The 19,893-nt window shown below is 49.7% G+C and overlaps 1 protein-coding gene across 1 annotated transcript in view; it reads right to left on the reverse strand.

Annotated features, from left to right (window-relative positions):
• LOC144604715 (peroxidasin homolog) overlaps positions 1 to 19,893 on the reverse strand; it is a 122,235-nt gene that overhangs the window by 68,744 nt on the left and 33,598 nt on the right. The window contains exon 2 of the mRNA XM_078419364.1: positions 15,254 to 15,325. Within this exon, the coding sequence (XP_078275490.1) occupies positions 15,254 to 15,325 (72 nt within the window). The remainder of the gene's footprint in view (positions 1 to 15,253; positions 15,326 to 19,893) is intronic.

Consider the following 19,893-nt stretch of genomic DNA (forward strand, 5'->3'; position numbering starts at 1 on the left):
TCCTGAGAGATTATTCCGCTTGACCTACACACAAAGAGCCATTTCCGCTGGACAATTAAATTGCCAACCAGCAAGTCATTGGGATACCAAGAGTCAAGAGTGTTGATAGTCCTCAGCACCAGGACCGGAACAGATCAAGATGGGCCGAAGGGCCTGTGTCCATTCTGTACAACCCTACCGCTCTATGACAGGTCTGCAATTTTCATTTGGTTTGGAGATGCAGCGTGGGACAGGCCCTTCAGCCCATTGAATGCACGCCGACCAGCGACCGCTCATACACTCATTCTATCCCACACACCAGAAACAATTTTACAGAAGCCAATTAACCTGCAAACGTGCGAGTCTTTGGAATGTGAGAGCAAACTGGAGGAAACCCACGTGGTCCCCACGAGGAGAACGTACAAACTCCGTGCAGGCAAGCACCCGTGGTCAGGATCGAACCTGGGTCTCTCCGGCGCTGTGAGGCAGCAACTCTACCGCTGCACCAAATGTCTCTAATGTACCACCACCTCTAATGTTTTCATGTTTTTAAACATTTTAATGCTTCCTCCAGAGAGACATATTTCACACTCAATTATGATTTAATGGTATTATGTGCAGATTTTAAAAAATTTACGTAGAAGAAAAACGACTCATCTCCTGGTCGTAATGAAAAGGCTGGTGTCTTTGGTTAATAAATCAGAACACATATTTCAAGAAGCTTTCTCCACGATTGAACTTCTTCACGCGTGAAAACTATCAGTAATTTGCTCTCGAAGGTTGTTTTAAAGTAATTATTGTGCATTGCACAAAAAATAATGTTTTCGATTGATTGAGGGGATACAGCATGGAAACAGGCCCTTCGGCCTACCCAGCCCCTGTTGACCATCGATCATCCATTCACACCAGTTCTGTGCAATCCATCCACTCCCTGCACACCAAGGGCAATTAACAGAGGCCAACTAACCTACAACCCGCTCGTCTTTTGGGATGTGGGAGGAGACCGGAGAAACCCAGACGGTCACGGGGAGAACGTGCTCCAAACATTTCTGCAGTGATATTTTACAAGCAGCACCACAGCAAACTCCACACAAACAGCGCCCGTGGTCAGGATCGAACCTGGCGCTGTGAGGCAAGTTGGGTTTTTTTCACAGCTCATGAGACATCTGAAACCCATTACCATGAAACTGAGATATTTTAGCACCGAGAAGCCAGCGATGACAATCCCAAAGCTTTCAGTGACAAATAATGTAATAACATCCTAAAAGCTACATGTGGAGTGAAGCAAAAAACAATCCTTCCGTTGATGTTGTCCACACTGGGCCACTGCTGTTGGAACGGACTGATATTTGTACGACTTTGTTAACTGTTGGATCGACACAAAACCCCCCCCCAATTTTGCTTTGAATTTTGGTTTGATGGATGCTGTCAGGAACGGACTAAGTAAATCCTTTGCGAAAGTGTTAAAATAAAGAGAAAGGATTTGGCTATTGCATCGCCCCTCTCATGACATTTTAACATGTTCACAAATCACGCTTCGACCTGGCAAACCACCAGGTAGCATTTGCTTTTGCATGCCAGCTATTTCATGGGAAAGTTATAATTGCCAACTTTTCACCAGAATACAAAAGACACACTCTGCTTAATCTGCTCCCCAAAGAACGCCATAAAGGGAAATAAAGGGAAATTATTTTTGATTTAAAGTCTAGAGAATTAACTTTTCCCCAACCCTTATTTCCCCCCCATCCCGCCCTCCCCCCCCATCCTTCATAATCTTGCACTATCAAGGACAGATCTGGACAAATACACCGATCAGCCAAAACATTATGGCCTAATGAGCCAAAACATTATGACCACCTGCCTAATATCCGTGTGCAGCCCCATACGCAGCAGGGTGCGATGCACTGTGTATTGTGACACATTCCTCCCGTGACCACCATTAAAATCTTCTGTGACTTGTGCCACAGTCGACCTTCTGTCGGTTCGGACCAGACGGGACAGCCTCCGTTGCCCTCGCGCATCGATGAGACTTGGGCGCCCAACACCCTGTCGCCGGTTTGTGGTTTGTCCCTCCTCGGACCACTGTCGGTAGGTATTCACCACTGCTGACCGGGAGCACCCCACAAGCCTTGCCGTTTCCGAGATGCTCTGACCCAGTCGTCTGGCCATAACAATTTGGCCCTTGTCAAAGTCACTCAGGTCTTTACTCCTGCCCATTTCTCCTGCATCCAATACATCAACTTCAAGAACTGACTGTTCACTTGCTGCCGAATATATCCCGCCCCTTGACAGGTGCCATTGTAACAAGATAATCAATGTTATTCACTTCGCTTGTCAGTGGTCATAATGTTTTAGCTGATCGGTGTACATTCTGGACTGGCCTTAAAACATTTCAGTAACTCAGCGGGACAGGCAGCTTCTCTGGAGAGCACGGAGGGGTGATTTTTCGGGTCGGGACCCTTCTTCAGACAGATTTGAGTAGAAGGGGAGAAAGCTGGAAGTGAGGTGGAGGGGGGACAATTCCTAGCGTGACTCTTGTCAACACAAGTCAGTGGATATTTTTAAGGCAGAGATAGACAAATTCTTGATTACAACGGGTGTCAAGGGTGAGGGGGAGAAGGCAGGAGAATGGGATTAGGAGGCAGAGATCAGCCATGATTGAATGGCGGAGTAGACTCGATGGGCCGAATGGTCTAATTCCACTCCCATAACTTGTGAACTGCAGATGCAGGTTCACAACAAAAAAAACCCAGAAAATGCTGCTGTAACTGGGGAACATGGGTATGCACCAAAATATACACAACGTTCTGGACTTTCCGTGTTCTCCAGAGATACTGCTTGACCTGCTGAGTTATTCCAGCACTTTGTCTTTTTAATGAAACTGCATCTGCAATTCCTAGTCCAGAAATGTCTGTGTTTTTTAAGTAATAGGTGGATATAAGTGGGGGGGTTGGGTGGAGGGGAGGGGGGTTAATTGGGAGATGGGTGGATAAAGGCCAGAGGTGAAAAGACAAACAGTGTGAGACAACAAGACAAGCGAGAAGAGGCCCAAAATGTGAAAATCCACCTACCACTTGCCAATCACAATCCTCTCTCATCTGTATCCACCTATCACTCACCAGACTTTGTCCCAAAACGCTGCCTATCCATTTTCTCCACAGACGCTGCCTGACCTGCTGAGTTACTCCAGCACTTTGTGTCTTTTCTTTTGGTGGTAAACCAGCATCTGCAATTCCTTACGTCTACATTAAAAAAATTCAACTCTGATTAGCTTTTTAAAAAAATATAACTGCAAGAGCTGAAATAAATGAAAAGGGTTGCGTAAGGCTTATTCAATGTTATTATTTTAGCCATTTTGCAAAGTGATGACTTGACGTTTTCTTGGATTCACAGTTCGCTTCCTGTGCTTTGCCGGGTTTGTCTGACCGTATGTTTCTGTCACATCCCCGGCCTGCAAGGACCTTGGCTTGCGTAGTCGCCCACCAGTCACATCCCCGGCCTGCCAAGGACCTTGGCTTGCGTAGTCGCCCACCAGTTACAGTGTTGACATTTCAGCGCCTCCTCAGCACCACGCTGGTGACATGCGCCGGTGACAGGGGCCGGTGACAGGGGCCGGTGACAGGGGCCGGTGACATGGGGCCGGTGACATGGGGCCGGTGACAAGGGGCCGGTGACAGGGGCCGGTGACAGGTGCCGGTGACAGGGGCCGGTGACACGCGCCCGTGACACGCCCCCGTGACAGGCCCCCGTGACATGCGCCCGTGACAGGCGCCCGTGACATGCGCCCGTGACACGCGCCCGTGACACGCGCCGGTGACACGAGCCCGTGACACGAGCCCGTGACGTGCGCCTGTGACGTGCGCCCGTGACATGCGCCCGTGACAGGCGCCCGTGACATGCGCTTCAGGTCCTGGCCTGAAACCCAAATTCAGAACCCTCTTGCCCGAGCAACAAAACTATTCAACCAACATAACTCACTTCATGCCACAGCCCTGCTCCAATCGGATCAGCATTGACTCAGAATCCAAGTCCTTGCCACACCTTACGGGCGGCAGCGGTAGAACTACTACCTCACAGCGCCAGAGACCCAGACTGAAGAAGGGTCTCGACCCGAAACGTCACCCATTCCTTCTCTCCAGAGATGCTGCCTGACCCGCTGAGTTACTCCAGCATTTTGTGTCTACCCCACGTTTACAGGTACATTGGCTTCTGAAAATTGTCCCTTGTGTGTAGTTCCCTGTTGAGCCAGCGTACGGGCGATCGCTGGTCGGCACGGACCTGGTGAATCGTAGGGACTGTTTCCAATCTGTATCCCTAAACTAAACTTTAAAAAAGTAAACTTTCTCTCCCTCCCCCACCCCCCCCCACAATCAGTCTGAAGGGTCCCAACCCAAAAGGTCACCTCCCCATATCCTCCATGTTGGACTGGACCTGTTGAGTTACTCCAGCACTTTGTGTCTTTTTGTGTAAACCAGGGTCTGCAGTCCCTTGTGCCTGCAACTAGTTGTGTTACTAACAGTAAACAGACTGGGGCATTATTCCTTTTAAGTGAAAGAAGAATAAAGGCTATTATTGTGCATTAGAGCTGGAGTTGTCTCCTGCTGTCTGTCTTTTGTTGGAGACAAGTGACGATGAAATGTGATCGTTTCTTGAGGAGGAGAGGGAGTTCTTTACTCGCACACAGTTTATTAAGAAAGTTAATCTGCTCTGCTATCTATTAGTGGGAACATATTCCATCGCTGGCTGCCTGCCTGCCTGTCCCCGTGATATCAGTTTGTACATATCCCCCACTGATAAACGCTGGAAGCTGCACAGTGACAACTCATTGAAACACAGAGATTGCTTTCTTCCTGGTTACTGGTTGTGGCTGCTCCACTGCCAGCCCCTGGTGCCAACTCCCATTAAACCGAATCAACTGCTTCACAGTGTGGAGTGCAGCAACAGCCCCTTCACAGGACCGACACAAACTGCTGGAGTAACTCAGCGGGACAGGCAGCATCTCTGGAGAGAAGGAATGGGTCGGGACCCTTCTTCCAAAGACGGTCTGAAGAAGGGTCTTGACCCAAAATGTCACCCATTCCTTCTCTCCAGAGATGCTGCCTGTCCCGCTGAGTTGCTCCGGCTGTTTGTGTCTATCTTCGGTGTAAACCAGCATCTGCAGTTGCTTCCTACACAATCCGTCTGCTCCACTGCGAATTCTCCTCAAGGTATGCCTACTTTGAAGAGGTTCTCCTCCTCTCTCCAACGAGAGCATCTGAGGAAGGGTCTCAACCCGAAATGTCACCCATTCCTTCTCTCCAGAGATGCTGCCTGTCCCGTTGTTACTCCACCAATGGCCTGACCCGCTGAGTTATTTTGCTCCCCCCCCCCCCTTCCTCTCCCCCCCGTGCCTACAGCGGCCCCTGGGCCTACAGTGTCCGGGCCTACAGTGGCCCCCGGGCCTACAGTGGCCCCCTGGCCTACAGCGGCCCGCTGGCCTACAGTGTCCGGGCCTACAGCGGCCCCCAGGCCTACAGTGTCCAGGCCTACATTTTGTGTCTACCTTCGATTTAAACCAGCGCCTGCAGATTTCTTTTCCTAGTCAGGATTCTGGATTGTTCTAAAATGTGTGGAAACAAAACAATAAAAAACAGGTCCTGCAGATGGCATGTCACAGGCATCTCACAGTCCCACAGGGCATGGAGTAATGTTTCTGAATGTATTGTGAAATAATTTCCCCGCGAGATGAAGTAATGTCCAGTTGCAACTTTGCCCTTCAGCAGCCTCCTCATTTACACTTCATTATTCACTCAGCAATAGCTGCCTTGCCGCCGAACCAAAATACAAGCAATACAATCACAAAACCTACAAAGAAACATCGCAGGGAAATAAGCGGCAACGGTATCGTGTGGGTTAGGGGTTGCCAACTTTCTCACTCCCAAATAAGGGACAAGGTGACGTCATGGCCCCGCGCCCCGCCTGACCTCATCCAGCCAGCGGCAACGTGCTCCCGCTCCACAAATGGCGGCCGCCCGGGCCGGGAGGCGGGTTGCAGTGCAACCTCCGTTAGGCGAACACACTCGGCCCCGCTCCCCGAACACATTCCGTTAGCCTACACTGTCCGGGCCTACAGGGGCCCCCGGGCCTATAGTGTCCGGACCTACGGTGGCCCCCGGGCCTACAGTGTCCGTGCCTACAGCGGCCCCTGGGCCTACAGTGTCCGGGCCTACTGCGGCCCCTGGGCCTACAGCAGCCCCTGGGCCTACAGCGGCCCCTGGGCCTATAGTGTCCGGACCTACGGTGGCCCCCGGGCCTATAGTGTCCGGACCTACGGTGGCCCCCGGGCCTATAGTGTCCGGACCTACGGTGGCCCGGGGGCCTACAGTGTCCGTGCCTACAGCGGCCCCTGGGCCTACAGCAGCCCCCAGGCCTACAGTATCCGGGCCTACAGCAGCCCCCGGGCCTATAGTGTCCGGGCCTACAGTGTCCGGGCCTACAGTGTCCGGGGCCTACAGTGTCCGGGGCCTACAGTGTCCGGGGCCTACAGCAGCCCCCGGGCCATTGTGGTTGGGGGAGATGTGCAAACAAGAGGGAGGGAAGGATGTGAACTGTGGCACTGGTGGGATGTCTAGGATGGGGGACGGAGGGTGAGAGGGGGAGGGAAAATGCAGGAGTTACTTGAAACTGGAGAAACCAAGGTGCATAGATCTTGGTCTTTTACCTCTCGTACCAAGTTGAAGTCTAGTTTAGTTGACTTCCTCCTCTCTGTTGGTTGTAGGTATCCTGTTGTGAAATGAGTTTGCTTGCTCCTAGTGTGGATCAATAGCAATACGAGAAGAAGAGGAATTTCTTTAGCCAGAGGATAGTGAACCTGTGGAATTCAATGCCACAGACGGAGGTGGAGGCCAAGTCAATGGGCATTTTTAAAGCAGAGGTTCTTGATTAGCAAGTTTAGTATAGTTTAGAGATACAGTGCGGAAACAGGCCCTTCGGCCCACCGAGTCCGCGCCAACCATCGACCCCTGCGCACGAACACTATCCTACACACGGACCAATTTTACAATCTTACCGAAGCCAATTAACCTACAAACCTGCATGTCTTTGGAATGTGGGAGGAAACCAGAGCACCTGGGAGAAACCCACATGGTCACGGGGAGAACGTACAAACTCCGTACAGACAGCACACATGGTCAGGATCAAACCCAGGTCTCTGGCGCTGTAAGGCAGACCGTAGTAGACCACACCTTGTGGCTCTGAGGGCGTCCACGTTTATGGGGAGAAGGCAGGAGAATGCGGAAATAGATCAGCCACGATCGGCTGGCGGAGTAGACTCGATGGGCAGAATGGCCTAATCCTGCTCCTATATCTTATGGTCTTATGTTCTAATGAGGACAGTGGGAGATGCGATATTGCACCGGTGGTCTAGTGGGAATGAAATACATTCTTTGGTCAGTATTGGTTAGGCAACACCAAAACTGCAGTGGCACATCTAGTATTCAGTCACCAAGATACCAGCCTCCCATTTACAGTGGCCACCATTCCTATCCGGTCCACAGATGGCCTTGAAGGAAAATACCAACATTGTACGTAGGAAACTGAGTTGGTATAAGTGGAAACTAGGAGGTAATGCTGTCAGTATGGGGTTTGTACATTCTCCCTGTGGGTTTTCTCCGGGTGCTCCAGTCTCATCCCACACCCCAAAGCCGTGAAGATCTGTAGGTTAATTGGCTTCTGCGCATTGTCCCTAGAGTGTAGGATAGAACTAGTGAACAGGGAGAGAGTTGGTCGGCACGGACTCGGTGGGCTGAAGGGCCTGTTTCCACAGTGTACGTCTGAACTGAAGTGAAACATACTGCAGGTCAGGCAGCATCTGTGGAAAATCAAACGGTAATGTTGCCTTGCACGGTCAGTCTCCGTCTGTGGAGATAGCACTGAACAGTCTGCAGGTGAACAGACAGGGCTTCAAACAGCACAGATCAGGGGAAATAGGATGAGGCTCTCCAACCTTACCTACACACACACCCTTCATCCTACAAAGAAGATTGAGGGGGGATCTTACAAAATTCTTAAGGGGTTGGACAGGCTAGATGCAGGAAGATTGTTCCCGATGTTGGGGAAGTCCAGAACAAGGGGTCACAGTTTAAGGATAAGGGGGAAATCTTTTAGGACCGAGATGAGAACGTTTTTTTTCACACAGAGTGGTGAATCTGTGGAATTCTCTGCCGCAGAAGGTCGTTGAGGCCAGTTCATTGGCTATATTTAAGAGGGAGTTAGATGTGGCCCTTGTGGCTAAAGGGATCAGGGGGTATGGAGAGAAGGCAGGTACGGGATACTGAGTTGGATGATCAGCCATGATCATATTGAATGGCAGTGCAGGCTCGAAGGGCCGAATGGCCTACTCCTGCATCTATTCTCTATGTTTCTATCCTCCTGTAACAACTTCTGAAACGCACAAAGTCCTAAGCAGTATGCAGCTTCCATGATCCAAATACATCGTGGCACAGCGGTAGAGTTGTTGCCTCACAGCGCCAGAGACCCTGGTTCGATCCTGACCACGGGTGCAGTCTGCACGGAGATGGTATGTTCTCCCCGTGACCGTGTGGGTTTCCTCTGGGTGCTCTGGTTTCTTCCCCACTCCAAATGCGTGCCAGTTTGTAGCTTAATTGGCTCCTGTAAAGTGTGTAGGATCAATAGACAATAGACAATAGGTGCAGGAGTAGGCCATTCAGCCCTTCGAGCCAGCACCGCCATTCAATGCGATCATGGCTGATCACTCTCAATCAGTACCCCGTTCCTGCCTTCTCCCCATACCCCCTCACTCCGCTATCCTTAAGAGCTCTATCCAGCTCTCTCTTGAAAGCATCCAACGAACTGGCCTCCACTGCCTTCTGAGGCAGAGAATTCCACACCTTCACCACTCTCTGACTGAAAAAGTTCTTCCTCATCTCCGCTCAAATGGCCTACCCCTTATTCTTAAACTGTGGCCCCTTGTTCTGGACTCCCCCAACATTGGGAACATGTTTCCTGCCTCTAATGTGTCCAATCCCCTAATTATCTTATATGTTTCAATAAGATCCCCCCTCATCCTTCTAAATTCCAGTACATCGTGCTTGTGTATTGGGCGATTGCTCGTCCGTGCGGACTCGGTGGGCTGAAGGGCCTGTTTCCACATTGCATCTCTAAGTTAAACTCTAACCTCTAAGCATGTTATTGTTTAAGAGAATATTATTTAAGTTCACAAGAGTTTTATGGGCCTCAAGATTTGGCAAGTCAGCGACTTGGCTGAGAATAAACAAAGACCCCCTTTCTGCCTCGCGAGAGAATGCTTCGTCAGTGAACCTGGCAAACTTACGATTTATAAACAAAAACTTCTCCATTTCCTGCTCTATTTTAATAAACAAGATTTAATCACTTTCACTCTTTCTCAACAGTAACAACAACAAAAAAAAACCACAAAATGGCCTGGTGATTTTTTAGAAGAAAAATCTGTTTGATATGTTCAGAAACATACTGTACTTGACTGATCAATTGAAAGATACAGCAGTGAAACAGGCCCTTCGGCCCTCTGAGTCCACGCCAACCATCGATCGCCCGTTCACACCAGTTCGATGTTATCCCACATTCTCATCCACACCTTACAGACGAGGGGGCAATTTATACAGTGTTGTCCATCCATGTTCTACAGGGACACTGGGAGACTCGCTGAGTTACTCCAGCATTTTGTGTCCATCTTTGGTATCGACCAGCATCTGCAGTTCCTTGTTATTGTGATTTATATAGATGCCAATTAATCCACTAACCAGCATGCCTTTGGGAAGTTTAAGGAAACCGGAGCTTGTGATCCATATCCCTCCATATCCATGTGCCCGTCTCAAACCTTCTTAAACCCGACTATCGTATCTGCCTCCACCACTACCCCTGGCAGTGAGTTCCAGCTCCCACCCTCTCTGTGGGAAAATCTTGTCCCACACATCTCCTTTAGACTTTGCCCCTCTCCTTAATACTCTGGCCTCCCTTCTTAGCCTCCTCGGTCATGGCTGACCATGGGTGATGCATCCTAGTTGGCTGCTTGCTCCACACCTCGGCTGAAGAGACCAATGCGGGAGTGACAGTCTCTGTGGCACAGGTCACGTTTGTGTGTGGTCTCTGGTCTGTTGAAGTTGCTGCGCTCCTTACTGCGTGCCCGCTTGTCTGCCGCTGCGTTCATCAGTGTCTCTTCCCCCGTTTTGAGATGTTGGTTCAGGGTACCTCTCCAACTTGTACGGTCAGCTGCAAGGCTCTCCCAGGACTCCACATCGTTGTCGAGCGCCTTCAAATCTCTCTTGCAGACGTCCTTGTAACGTAGCTGGGGGCGGCCGATGGTTCTCCTCCCAGATGTCAGCTCTCCATAGAGGATGTCTTTTGGAATACGGCCATCCTCCATGGGGTGGACATGGCCCAGCCACTGTAGCCTGCGCTGCCTGAGTAGAGTGTACATACTGGGAAGGCCAGCGCCAGACAGAATCTCGACGTTGGACACTCTGTCTTGCCAGGATATACCCAGGATACGGCGGATGCTTCTAAGGTGGAAGGTGTTGAGTCTTCTCTCCAGTCTGGCATATGTAGTCCATGTCTCACTGCCGTACAGCAGCGTGCTGTTGACACAGGCGTTGTAGACTGCTATCTTTGTCTTCACTGTCAGCTTTGGGTTGGTCCACACTCGAGTTGTGAGGCGAGCGAGAGTTGTAGCTGCCTTCCCGATCCTCTTGTCAATCTCTGTGTCCAAGGAGAGGTTGTCGGTGATGGTGGAGCCGAGGTACGTGAACTGATGGACGGCATCGAGTTCGTAGTCGTCGATGGTGATGACAGGCGGTGCCTCTGTATCCTGTCCCAGGACGTTCGTCTTCTTCAGGCTGATGGTCAGCCCAAAGTCCTTGCAAGCCTGATAGAAGCGGTCTATCAGTGACTGTAGTTCCTGCTGGGTGTGGGACACAATTGCTGCGTCATCGGCGAACAACGTGTCTCTGATGAGAGCTTCACGTACTTTTGTCTTGGCTCTGAGGCGGGTGAGGTTGAAGAGCCTGCCGTCTGATCTAGTACGCAGGTAGATCTCCTCTGTGGCGGTGCTGAAGGCATGTTTCAGGAGCAGAGCGAAGAAAATCCCAAAGAATGTGGGAGCGAGAACGCAGCCTTGTTTGACGCCACTGTGCATGTCGAAGGGCTCCGAGAAACTGCCATTGAACTGCACTGTCCCCTTCGTGTTGACGTGGAAGGATTATATCATGCTCTGCAGTTTTGGTTGGCAGCCGATCTTTGGAAGAGCCTTGAATAGGCCATCTCTGCTGACGAAGTCAAACGCCTTGGTGAGGTCAATGAAAGCAATATACAGGGGCATCCGCTGTTCTCTGCACTTCTCCTGGAGCTGGCGAAGGGAGAAGACCATGTCTACTGTTGACCTTCCAGCTCGGAAACCACACTGTGACTCTGGGTAGCCACGTTCTGCCAGCTTCTGCAGGTGGGTCAAGATGACCCGAGCAAAGACCTTGCCGACGGTGTTGAGGAGGGAGATGCCTCTGTAGTTGTTGCAGTCGCTTCTCTGGCCCTTGTTCTTGTAGAAGGTAATGACCGTGGCATCCCTCATGTCCTGAGGTACAGCTCCTTGCCAGCACTGGCAGAGGACTTCATGCAGAGGAAGCAGTGAGGTAGTCTTGCAGTGCTTGATCAGGTCAGGGGGAGTCCCGTCGCTGCCTGGGGCCTTGCCTGAGGCCAGGCTGTCAATGACCTTGCTGAGCTCTTCTACCGTCGGCTCTCCATCCAACTCACCCATGGTCGGCAGGCACTCGATGGCATCAAGGGCTGAGGAGCACACAGTGTTCTCTCTCGAGTAGAGGTCGGAGTAGTGTTCCACCCATCTCTCCATCTGCTGGCATTTGCCTGTGATTACCTCCCCAGTGGAGGGTTTGAGGGGGGCTGTCTTGCTCTGGACTGGTCCTGGTGCCTTCTTAACGCCATCGTACATTCCCCTGATGTTCCCTGTTCTGGCGGCCATCTGGATGTCCTCACTGAGCTGAGTCCAGTACTCATTGGTGCAACGCCTGGCAGTCTGCTGAGCCTTGCTCCTGGCAGCCCTGAGGATCTGCAGGTTCATTCTCGTTGGCTGACCGCTTGTACTCGGCTAGGGCGGAGCGCTTGGCTTCGATGACGGGAGTCATCTCGGTCGACTTGGCCTCAAGCCAGTCGTGTGTCTTTGAGATCTTCTTCCCAAAGCTAGCCAAGGCTGTGTGGTGTATGGTGTCCCACAGAGTTTCCCACTTCTCTGTTGCAGAGTCTCCAGGATGCGAGGTGCCAAGTTCTCTCTCAAAAGCCTCTGCAAACTGTTGCACGAGGTCTGGATGGGGCATCTTGCTGGCATCGATGTGGGGTTTCCCCGCTATTGGTACGGTAGAACCTCTTTGGTTGCAGCCTGATCTTATTGAAACGTATAAGATTAATAAGGGGTTGGACACATTAGAGGCAGGAAACCTGTTCCCAATAGTATAAGAAAATAACTGCAGATGCTGGTACAAATCGAATTATTCACAAAATGCTGGAGTAACTCAGGAGGTCAGGCAGCATCTCGGGAGAGAAGGAATGGGTGACGTTTCGGGTCGAGACCCTTCTTCAGACTGAAGAAGGGTCTCGACCCGAAACGTCACCCATTCCTTCTCTCCCGAGATGCTGCCTGACCTGCTGAGTTACTCCAGCATTTTGTGAATAAACATGTTCCCAATGTTGGGGGAGTCCAGAACAAGGGACCACAGTTTAAGAATAAGGGGTAGGCCATTTAGAACGGAGATGAGGAAAAACTTTTTCAGTCAGAGAGTTGTGAATCTGTGGAATTCTCTGCCTCAGAAGGCAGAGGAGGCCAATTCTCTGAATACATTCAAGAGAGAGCTAGATAGAGCTCTTAAGGATAGCGGAGTCAGGGGGTATGGGGAGAAGGCAGGAACGGGGTACTGATTGAGAATGATCAGCCATGATCATATTGAATGGCGGTGCTGGCTCGAAGGGCCGAATGGCCTACTCCTGCACCTATTGTCTATTGCAACACACCAAGGAGTGGTCTGTGTGGCAGTGCGCACTGTGGTAGGAGCGTGTGTGGAGAACGTTCTTGTGGGCGGCACGTCTGACCAGGATCAGATCCAGTTGATGCCAGTGCTTTGAGGGTGGGTGCCTCCAGGATACCTTGTGCTGGGGCTTTGTCTGGAAGTACGAGTTGGCGATGCACAGGTCATGGTAATTGCACAGCTCCAGCAGTCGCTGTCCGTTCTCATTCATTTTGCCCACACCAAACGGTCCCCAATCCGTGATATTTCCACTGTGGGGAGAAAGGATGTTTCCACTAGTGGGAGAATCTAGGACCAGAGGGCGCAGCCTCAGAATAAAAGGACATACCTTTGGAAAGGAGGTGAGGCGGAATTTCTTCAGCCAGAGGGTGGAGAATCTGTGGAGTTTCTCAGCCACAGACGGCTGTGGAGGCCAAGTCAGTGGCTATTTTTAAGGTGGAGATTGACAGGGTCTTGATTAGTGCGGGTGTCAGGGGTTACGGGGAGAAGGCAGGAGAATGGGATTGAGAGGGAGAGATAGATCAGCCATGACTGAATGGCGGAGTAGACTCGATGAGCCGAATGGCTTAATTCTGCTACGATGAAACTTATGAAAAATAAATGGGATTTAAAACAAAATCCAATTACCTTTCAAACTCTCACCTTTTTGTCTTGCTGAAGTGATACTCTTCCCTCAGCCAAATCCGTCCAACTTCCACCAGAACACTAAATCTCACGCATTTTTGATTTCTCATTGAACGTATCTTGAAACCGTCCCTGAGTTTAGAAGGCGTGCAGAATGATTTGCTTGCCAACATAAATACTGTGAAGATTACAGAGGTTTGGTATATCAGAGAGGATTCTCTTCGACCTCTACAGGTGTACAGCTGAGAGCACATTGACTGGTTGCATCATGGCCTGGTTCAGCAACTTGGACGCCCTGGAGCGAAGAAGACGGCACGAAGGCGTGACCGCTGCCCAGTCCATCATCGGCCCTGACCTCCCCACCATCGAAGGGGTCTACAGGAGGCACTGCCTCAAACAGGCAGCTGGCATCACCAGAGACCCACACCACCCTGCCCACACACTCATTTCACCCCTGCCATCGGGAAGAAGGTACAGGAGCCTGAAAACTCTAACGTCCAGGTTCAGGAACAGCTTCTTCCCCACAGCCATCAGGCTGTTAAACACTACTACCTCCAATCTCAGAGCTACATATACTATTATTGCACTATTATTGGGTTTTTTAATGTGTACGTGTGTATGCATGTATAAATGTGTGTGTGTAAGTATGGCACGGTAGCGCAGCGGTAGAGTTGCTGCTTTACAGCGAATGCAGCGCCGGAGACTCAGGTTCGATCCTGACTACGGGTGCTGCACTGTAAGGAGTTTGTACGTTCTCCCCGTGACCTGCGTGGGTTTTCTCCGAGATCTTCGGTTTCCTCCCACACTCCAAAGACGTACAGGTATGTAGGTTAATTGGCTGGGTAAATGTAAAAATTGTCCCTAGTGGGTGTAGGATAGTGTTAATGTACGGGGATCACTGGGCGGCACGGACTTGGAGGGCCGAAAAGGCCTGTTTCCGGCTGTAGATATATGATATGATATGATATGATATGTACGTGTGTGCATGTGTGTAAGTATGTGGATGCTTGTACGTGTGTGTACGCGTGTGTGAATGTGTGTAAGTATGTGGCTGTTTGTATGTGTGTGTGTACGCGTGTGTGTATGTGTAAGTATGTGGCTGCTTGTACACGTGTGTACGCATGTGTGTATGTGTGTAAGTATGTGGCTGCTTGTATGTGTGTGTATGTGTATGTTGTGTATGTGGCTGCTTGTATGTGTGTATGTGTGTGTATGTGTGTAAGTATGTGGCTGTTTGTACGTGTGTGTGCGTGTGTGTATATTGTGTATGTGGCTGCTTGCACATGCATGTACACACACGTACATACATGCGTGCGTGTGCGCGCATGTATGCGTGTGTACATGCGCCATACAATAAATGAGAAAAAAAAAGTTCCGTGTGTTCACACACTCTGAACGTTTTAAAGTCGTTTATCATATTGTTCACTGTGTGCTGTGTCTCCTCCACATTGTGTTGGGCTGCTGCAAGTAAGAATGTCCTTGTTCTGTCTGGGACAGGTGAACAACGAAACACTCTTGACTCTTGAATGCTGGTGTTTCTAACGCACTTCTACTCTCCTCAGAAGTGGACCTGCCATCGTACTCACAAAGTGTTCAGATTCCTCAGTCTCTTGAAGGCCGCTGGACGGATCTCCTTAATACGATTGAACCGCAGGTCTCTGCAAAAAAATAAATACAACCACACTAAATATTCATGTGAGGTGACGGACTAGTCTACATCCAAATTTAAATTTTACAACATTTCATCAATTGAAATAAATCATTTGTTAAAATGATAAAATATCTAATTTTATATTTATATTCAATTATTATATTATAGAGTAATATACAGCAGAGAGTCAGCGTCGTAGAGCGATACCGCACGCAAACAGGCCCTTCGGCCCAACTTACACACACCGGCCAATGTGTCCCAGCTGCACTAGTCCCACCTGCCTGTGTTTGGCCCAAATCCCTCCAAATTTGTCCTATCCACGTACCTGTCTAAATGTTTCTTAAACGTTGCGATAGTACCTGCCTCAACTACATTGTATTTGCCAGTGGGCCACAAACTGGCAAATACAATGAGTAATTAATAAATCATTGAATAATTTTCCAGAGCCGAGGTTGTTGATATTTCAGGTCGTCCACAGCGTCAGGCTGATTAAACACATCTCAATGAAATGAAAGAGGCTCTTTTTGCATCATAGAAACATGGAAAATGGGTGCAGGAGTGGACAATTCGAGCCAGCATCACCTTTCAAAATGATCATGACTGATCAGTACCCCGTTCCTGCTTTTTCCCCCATATCCCTTGATTCCGTTATCCCCAAGAGCTAAATCTAACTCTCTCTTGAAAACACTCTCTGCATTAAAGGATCACAGTGGTTATGTTGCATGACTCGTTGCATGTTGCATGACTCGTATCCAAAGGCGTGAGCTAATGGTCCACAAATATTCGCCTGGATCGCATAATGACAGCTGGGGGATTTGCGTTCAACTAATTAAATACGTCTGGAACAAAAGGCGATTGTCAGCAAAGTTGTCCATGAATTGTGGATTGTCATGAAAACCCATCAGCCTCAATGACTTTCTTTAGGGATGCAGATCGCTCATCCTTAACCTACTTGGCCTCAATGTAACTTCAGAACTATCAATGCCCATTGACCGTTTACTGACCCTTGCAATGACTCATGGCCCACAACCCAACAGCAACCGAAGACAGACACAAAATGCTGGAGTAACTCAGCGGGACAGGCAGGCAGCATCTCGGGAGAAAAGGAATGGGCGACGTTTCGGGTCGAGACCCTTCTTCAGACTGAGAGTCGGGGGGGGGGGGGGGGGGGGGATGGACAGAGATAAGGAAGTGTAAGGTGTGAGAACGAGACATCCAAGGGGGCGGAGGTCAAGGCAAATGTGGAATAGATCATTGTTAGGTGGGAGAAGGTAACAACAAAGTAAACAGAGATGAAATGGTATCAGGGACAGTCAGACTGGTGGGAGAAACATATAAATCTTATAGAAACATATAAAATTCTTAAGGGGTTGGAGAGGCTAGATGCGGGAAGATTGTTCCCGATGTTGGGGAAGTCCAGAACCAGGGGTCACAGCTTAAGGATAAGGGGGAAGTCTTTTAGGACCGAGATGAGAAAACATTTCTTCACACAGAGAGTGCTCAGTCTGTGGAATTCTCTGCCACAGAAGGTAGTTGAGGCCAGTTCATTGGCTATATTTAAGAGGGAGTTAGATGTTGCCCTTTTTGCTAAAGGGATCAGGGAGTATGGAGAGAAGGCAGGTACAGGTTACTGAGCTGGATGATCAGCCATGATCATATTGAATGGCGGTGCAGGCTCGAAGGGCCGAATGGCCTACTCCTGCACCTATTTTCTATGTTTCTATGTGAACTGGGAAGGGGGAGGGGATGGAGAGAGAGAGAGGGAAAGCAAGGGTTACTTGAAGTTAGAGAAGTCAATGTTCATACCGCTGGATTGTAAGATGACCAAGCGAAATAGGAGGTGCTGTTCCTCCAATTTGTGCTGGGCCTCACTCCGACAATGGAGGAGGCCTAGGACTGAAAGGTCAGTGTGGGAGTGGGAGGGGGAGTAATGTCAAGTAATGCTCTCCCAGAACCCCACCTCTCTTTCCCCTGCTCCCCTCCAGTCTTCCCCATCGGAGGCATGCAAGCTCTCTTGAATCAGACTTGGCTGGACTTTATCTTGCACCAGCATCATACCCTTTATCCTGTAGGCTCAAGACATTGCAGAGAGTTGTGGACACAGCCCAGACCATCACACAAACCAACCTCCCTTCCACTGACTCCATCTACACCTCACGCTGCCTTGGCAAGGCCAGCAGCATAATCAAGGACCAGTCTCACCCCGGTCACTCCCTCTTCTCCCCTCTCCCATCAGGCAAGAGGTACAGAAGTGTGAAAACTAGGGGTGCCAACTATCTCACTCCCAAATATGGGACAAGGTGACATCACCGCCCAGCGCCCCACGTGACCTCACCCAGCCAGCGGCCAAGTGCTCCCGCTCCACCAATGGCGGCCGCCCGGTAGGCGGGTTGCTACGCAACCTCCGTTAGGCGAACACACTCGGCCCCGCTCTCCAAACACACTCCGTTAGCCTACAGTGTCCCGGCCGACAGCGGCCCCCCTGGGCTTAATACAGGACAAGGGCGGTCCCGTACGGGACAAACCAATTTAGCCCAAAATACAAGATGTCCCGGCTAATACGGGACAGTTGGCAACGCCTAGTGATAACGCACACCTCCAGATTCAGAGACAGTTTGGTCCCAGCTGTCGCCAGGCAATTAAACCATCCTACCAACAACGAGAGACCCTACCACCCCTCAGGCCCATCGTTCCCAGCGCCCCCCCCCCCTCCCTCCCTCCTCCTCTGGTCTTCAAGGCCGGTCTCGGAGTCTCCGACCATCCGACCCACAGGCCACGGCCCACCGGGCCTGTATTGGCAGATGTAGGCAAGGGTTTAAGTTGATGTACAGGCTGATAGGAAGAAGCTTGTCAATGTTTAAACTCCCCAAGCCCACAGGAGAGGCATCTGGCTCTTATTATGGTTCATAAACTGCACCAGTGAGAGTTCCTATTCCATCTCTGACAGGGGGTTTTTAATGTCGAGATACTCTTTCACAAGTGTCACATTTCACCAATACTTTCCCCGTTGCAATATTTTACTTGTCCCAGGAGAGTCATCCAAACGGAAAGAAATTACAGAATGTTATTCTTCTGATCCAGCTGGTGGCTTAGGTTTACACGCAAAATATGGTGGAGACTTGAATATGTGGTCTATTTTATTTTCGGTCCAGTTGGGTGGCTGTTACTCACATTTGGAAAAATTAGGTATTTTCGGTTTAAATAAAACCTTAAGTCGAGTAACGAATCAGTTTTTAGCTTCTACAAATCACAGCCATTTGGTAAAGAAAGCACATCCATGTTCAATGTTTAAATTTCAATGTTTAAATTTCAGTCTGAAGAAGGGTCTCGACCCGAAACGTCACCGATTCCTTCTCTCCTGAGATGCTGCCTGACCTGCTGAGTTACTCCAGCATTTTGTGAATAAATACCTTCGATTTGTACCAGCATCTGCAGTTATTTTCTTATACATCCATGATCAAAGTCAGAACTTACTAAAGTTACTCATTCCATTCATCTCTCCAGGGTCAAACTCCGTACAGACAGCACCCATAGTCAGGATCGAACCTGGATCTCTGGCGCTGTGAGGCAGCAACTCTACCGCTGCGTCACCAGTATTTTCCCACAGGAGGGAATATTCTCTTATCCACATTGTCGAAACCTCTCAGGGTTTTATACGTTTCATTTTAGTTTGCTCTCATTCTTCTGGACTTCAATGCTTGCTAGCCTAGCCTGCCAAACCATGCCTCATTAAACTACCCACCCATTGCAAGCATTCTATTAAACATTAATCAGCTTCCAGTGCATTAAATAACAAAAACAGTACTGTGCAGTCTATTGCAAATGTGGTATGTCTCACCAATGCGATATGTTCTTGATGCATATCATGATCATAATCATACTTTATTAACCAAGTATGTTTTGCAACATACAAGGAACTTCATTTGCCATACAGTTTATACCAATAAAAAGCAACAGAACACACAAAATACATTTTAACACGAACATCCACCACAGTGACTCCTCCACATTCCTCACTGTGATGGAAGGCGAATAAATGTTCAATCTCTCCCTTCGTTGACCTCCACAGCCCCTCTGACCTCACTGACTACTACAACCGCACTCTCTCCTCCTGCCTCGACCAGCTTGCACCTATAAAAACCAAAACAGTTTCCTTCACCCACTCTGCTCCCTGGTTTACCCCTGAACTCCGCGTGATGAAAACTCATGCCCGTCAACTTGAAAGACTCCGCAACAAAACAGGTCTCACAATTCACTCCCAAGCCTACAAAGACCACATACAGCACTATAAAGATGCCCTCTCCCATGCCCACTCCACCTACTACTCTCAAATAATTCACTCTGGCTCCGGAAACCCAAAAACACTCTTCTCTACAATAAACAAACTCCTCAGCCCCCTGGACACCATCTCCCAATCATTCACAGTTGACAAATGCACCACTTTCCTTTCATTCTTCCAAAGCAAAATAGACAACATCTACAGCACCTTAACTACCAACGCACCTGCTCCCCCTCAAACCACCTGCCCCCCCTTATCCTGTCAGCCCCTGCCTCAGTTCTCCCCAATCTCCACCA

This window comes from Rhinoraja longicauda, chromosome 22 (assembly GCF_053455715.1).
Source record: "Rhinoraja longicauda isolate Sanriku21f chromosome 22, sRhiLon1.1, whole genome shotgun sequence".
Taxonomy (NCBI): domain Eukaryota; kingdom Metazoa; phylum Chordata; class Chondrichthyes; order Rajiformes; family Arhynchobatidae; genus Rhinoraja; species Rhinoraja longicauda.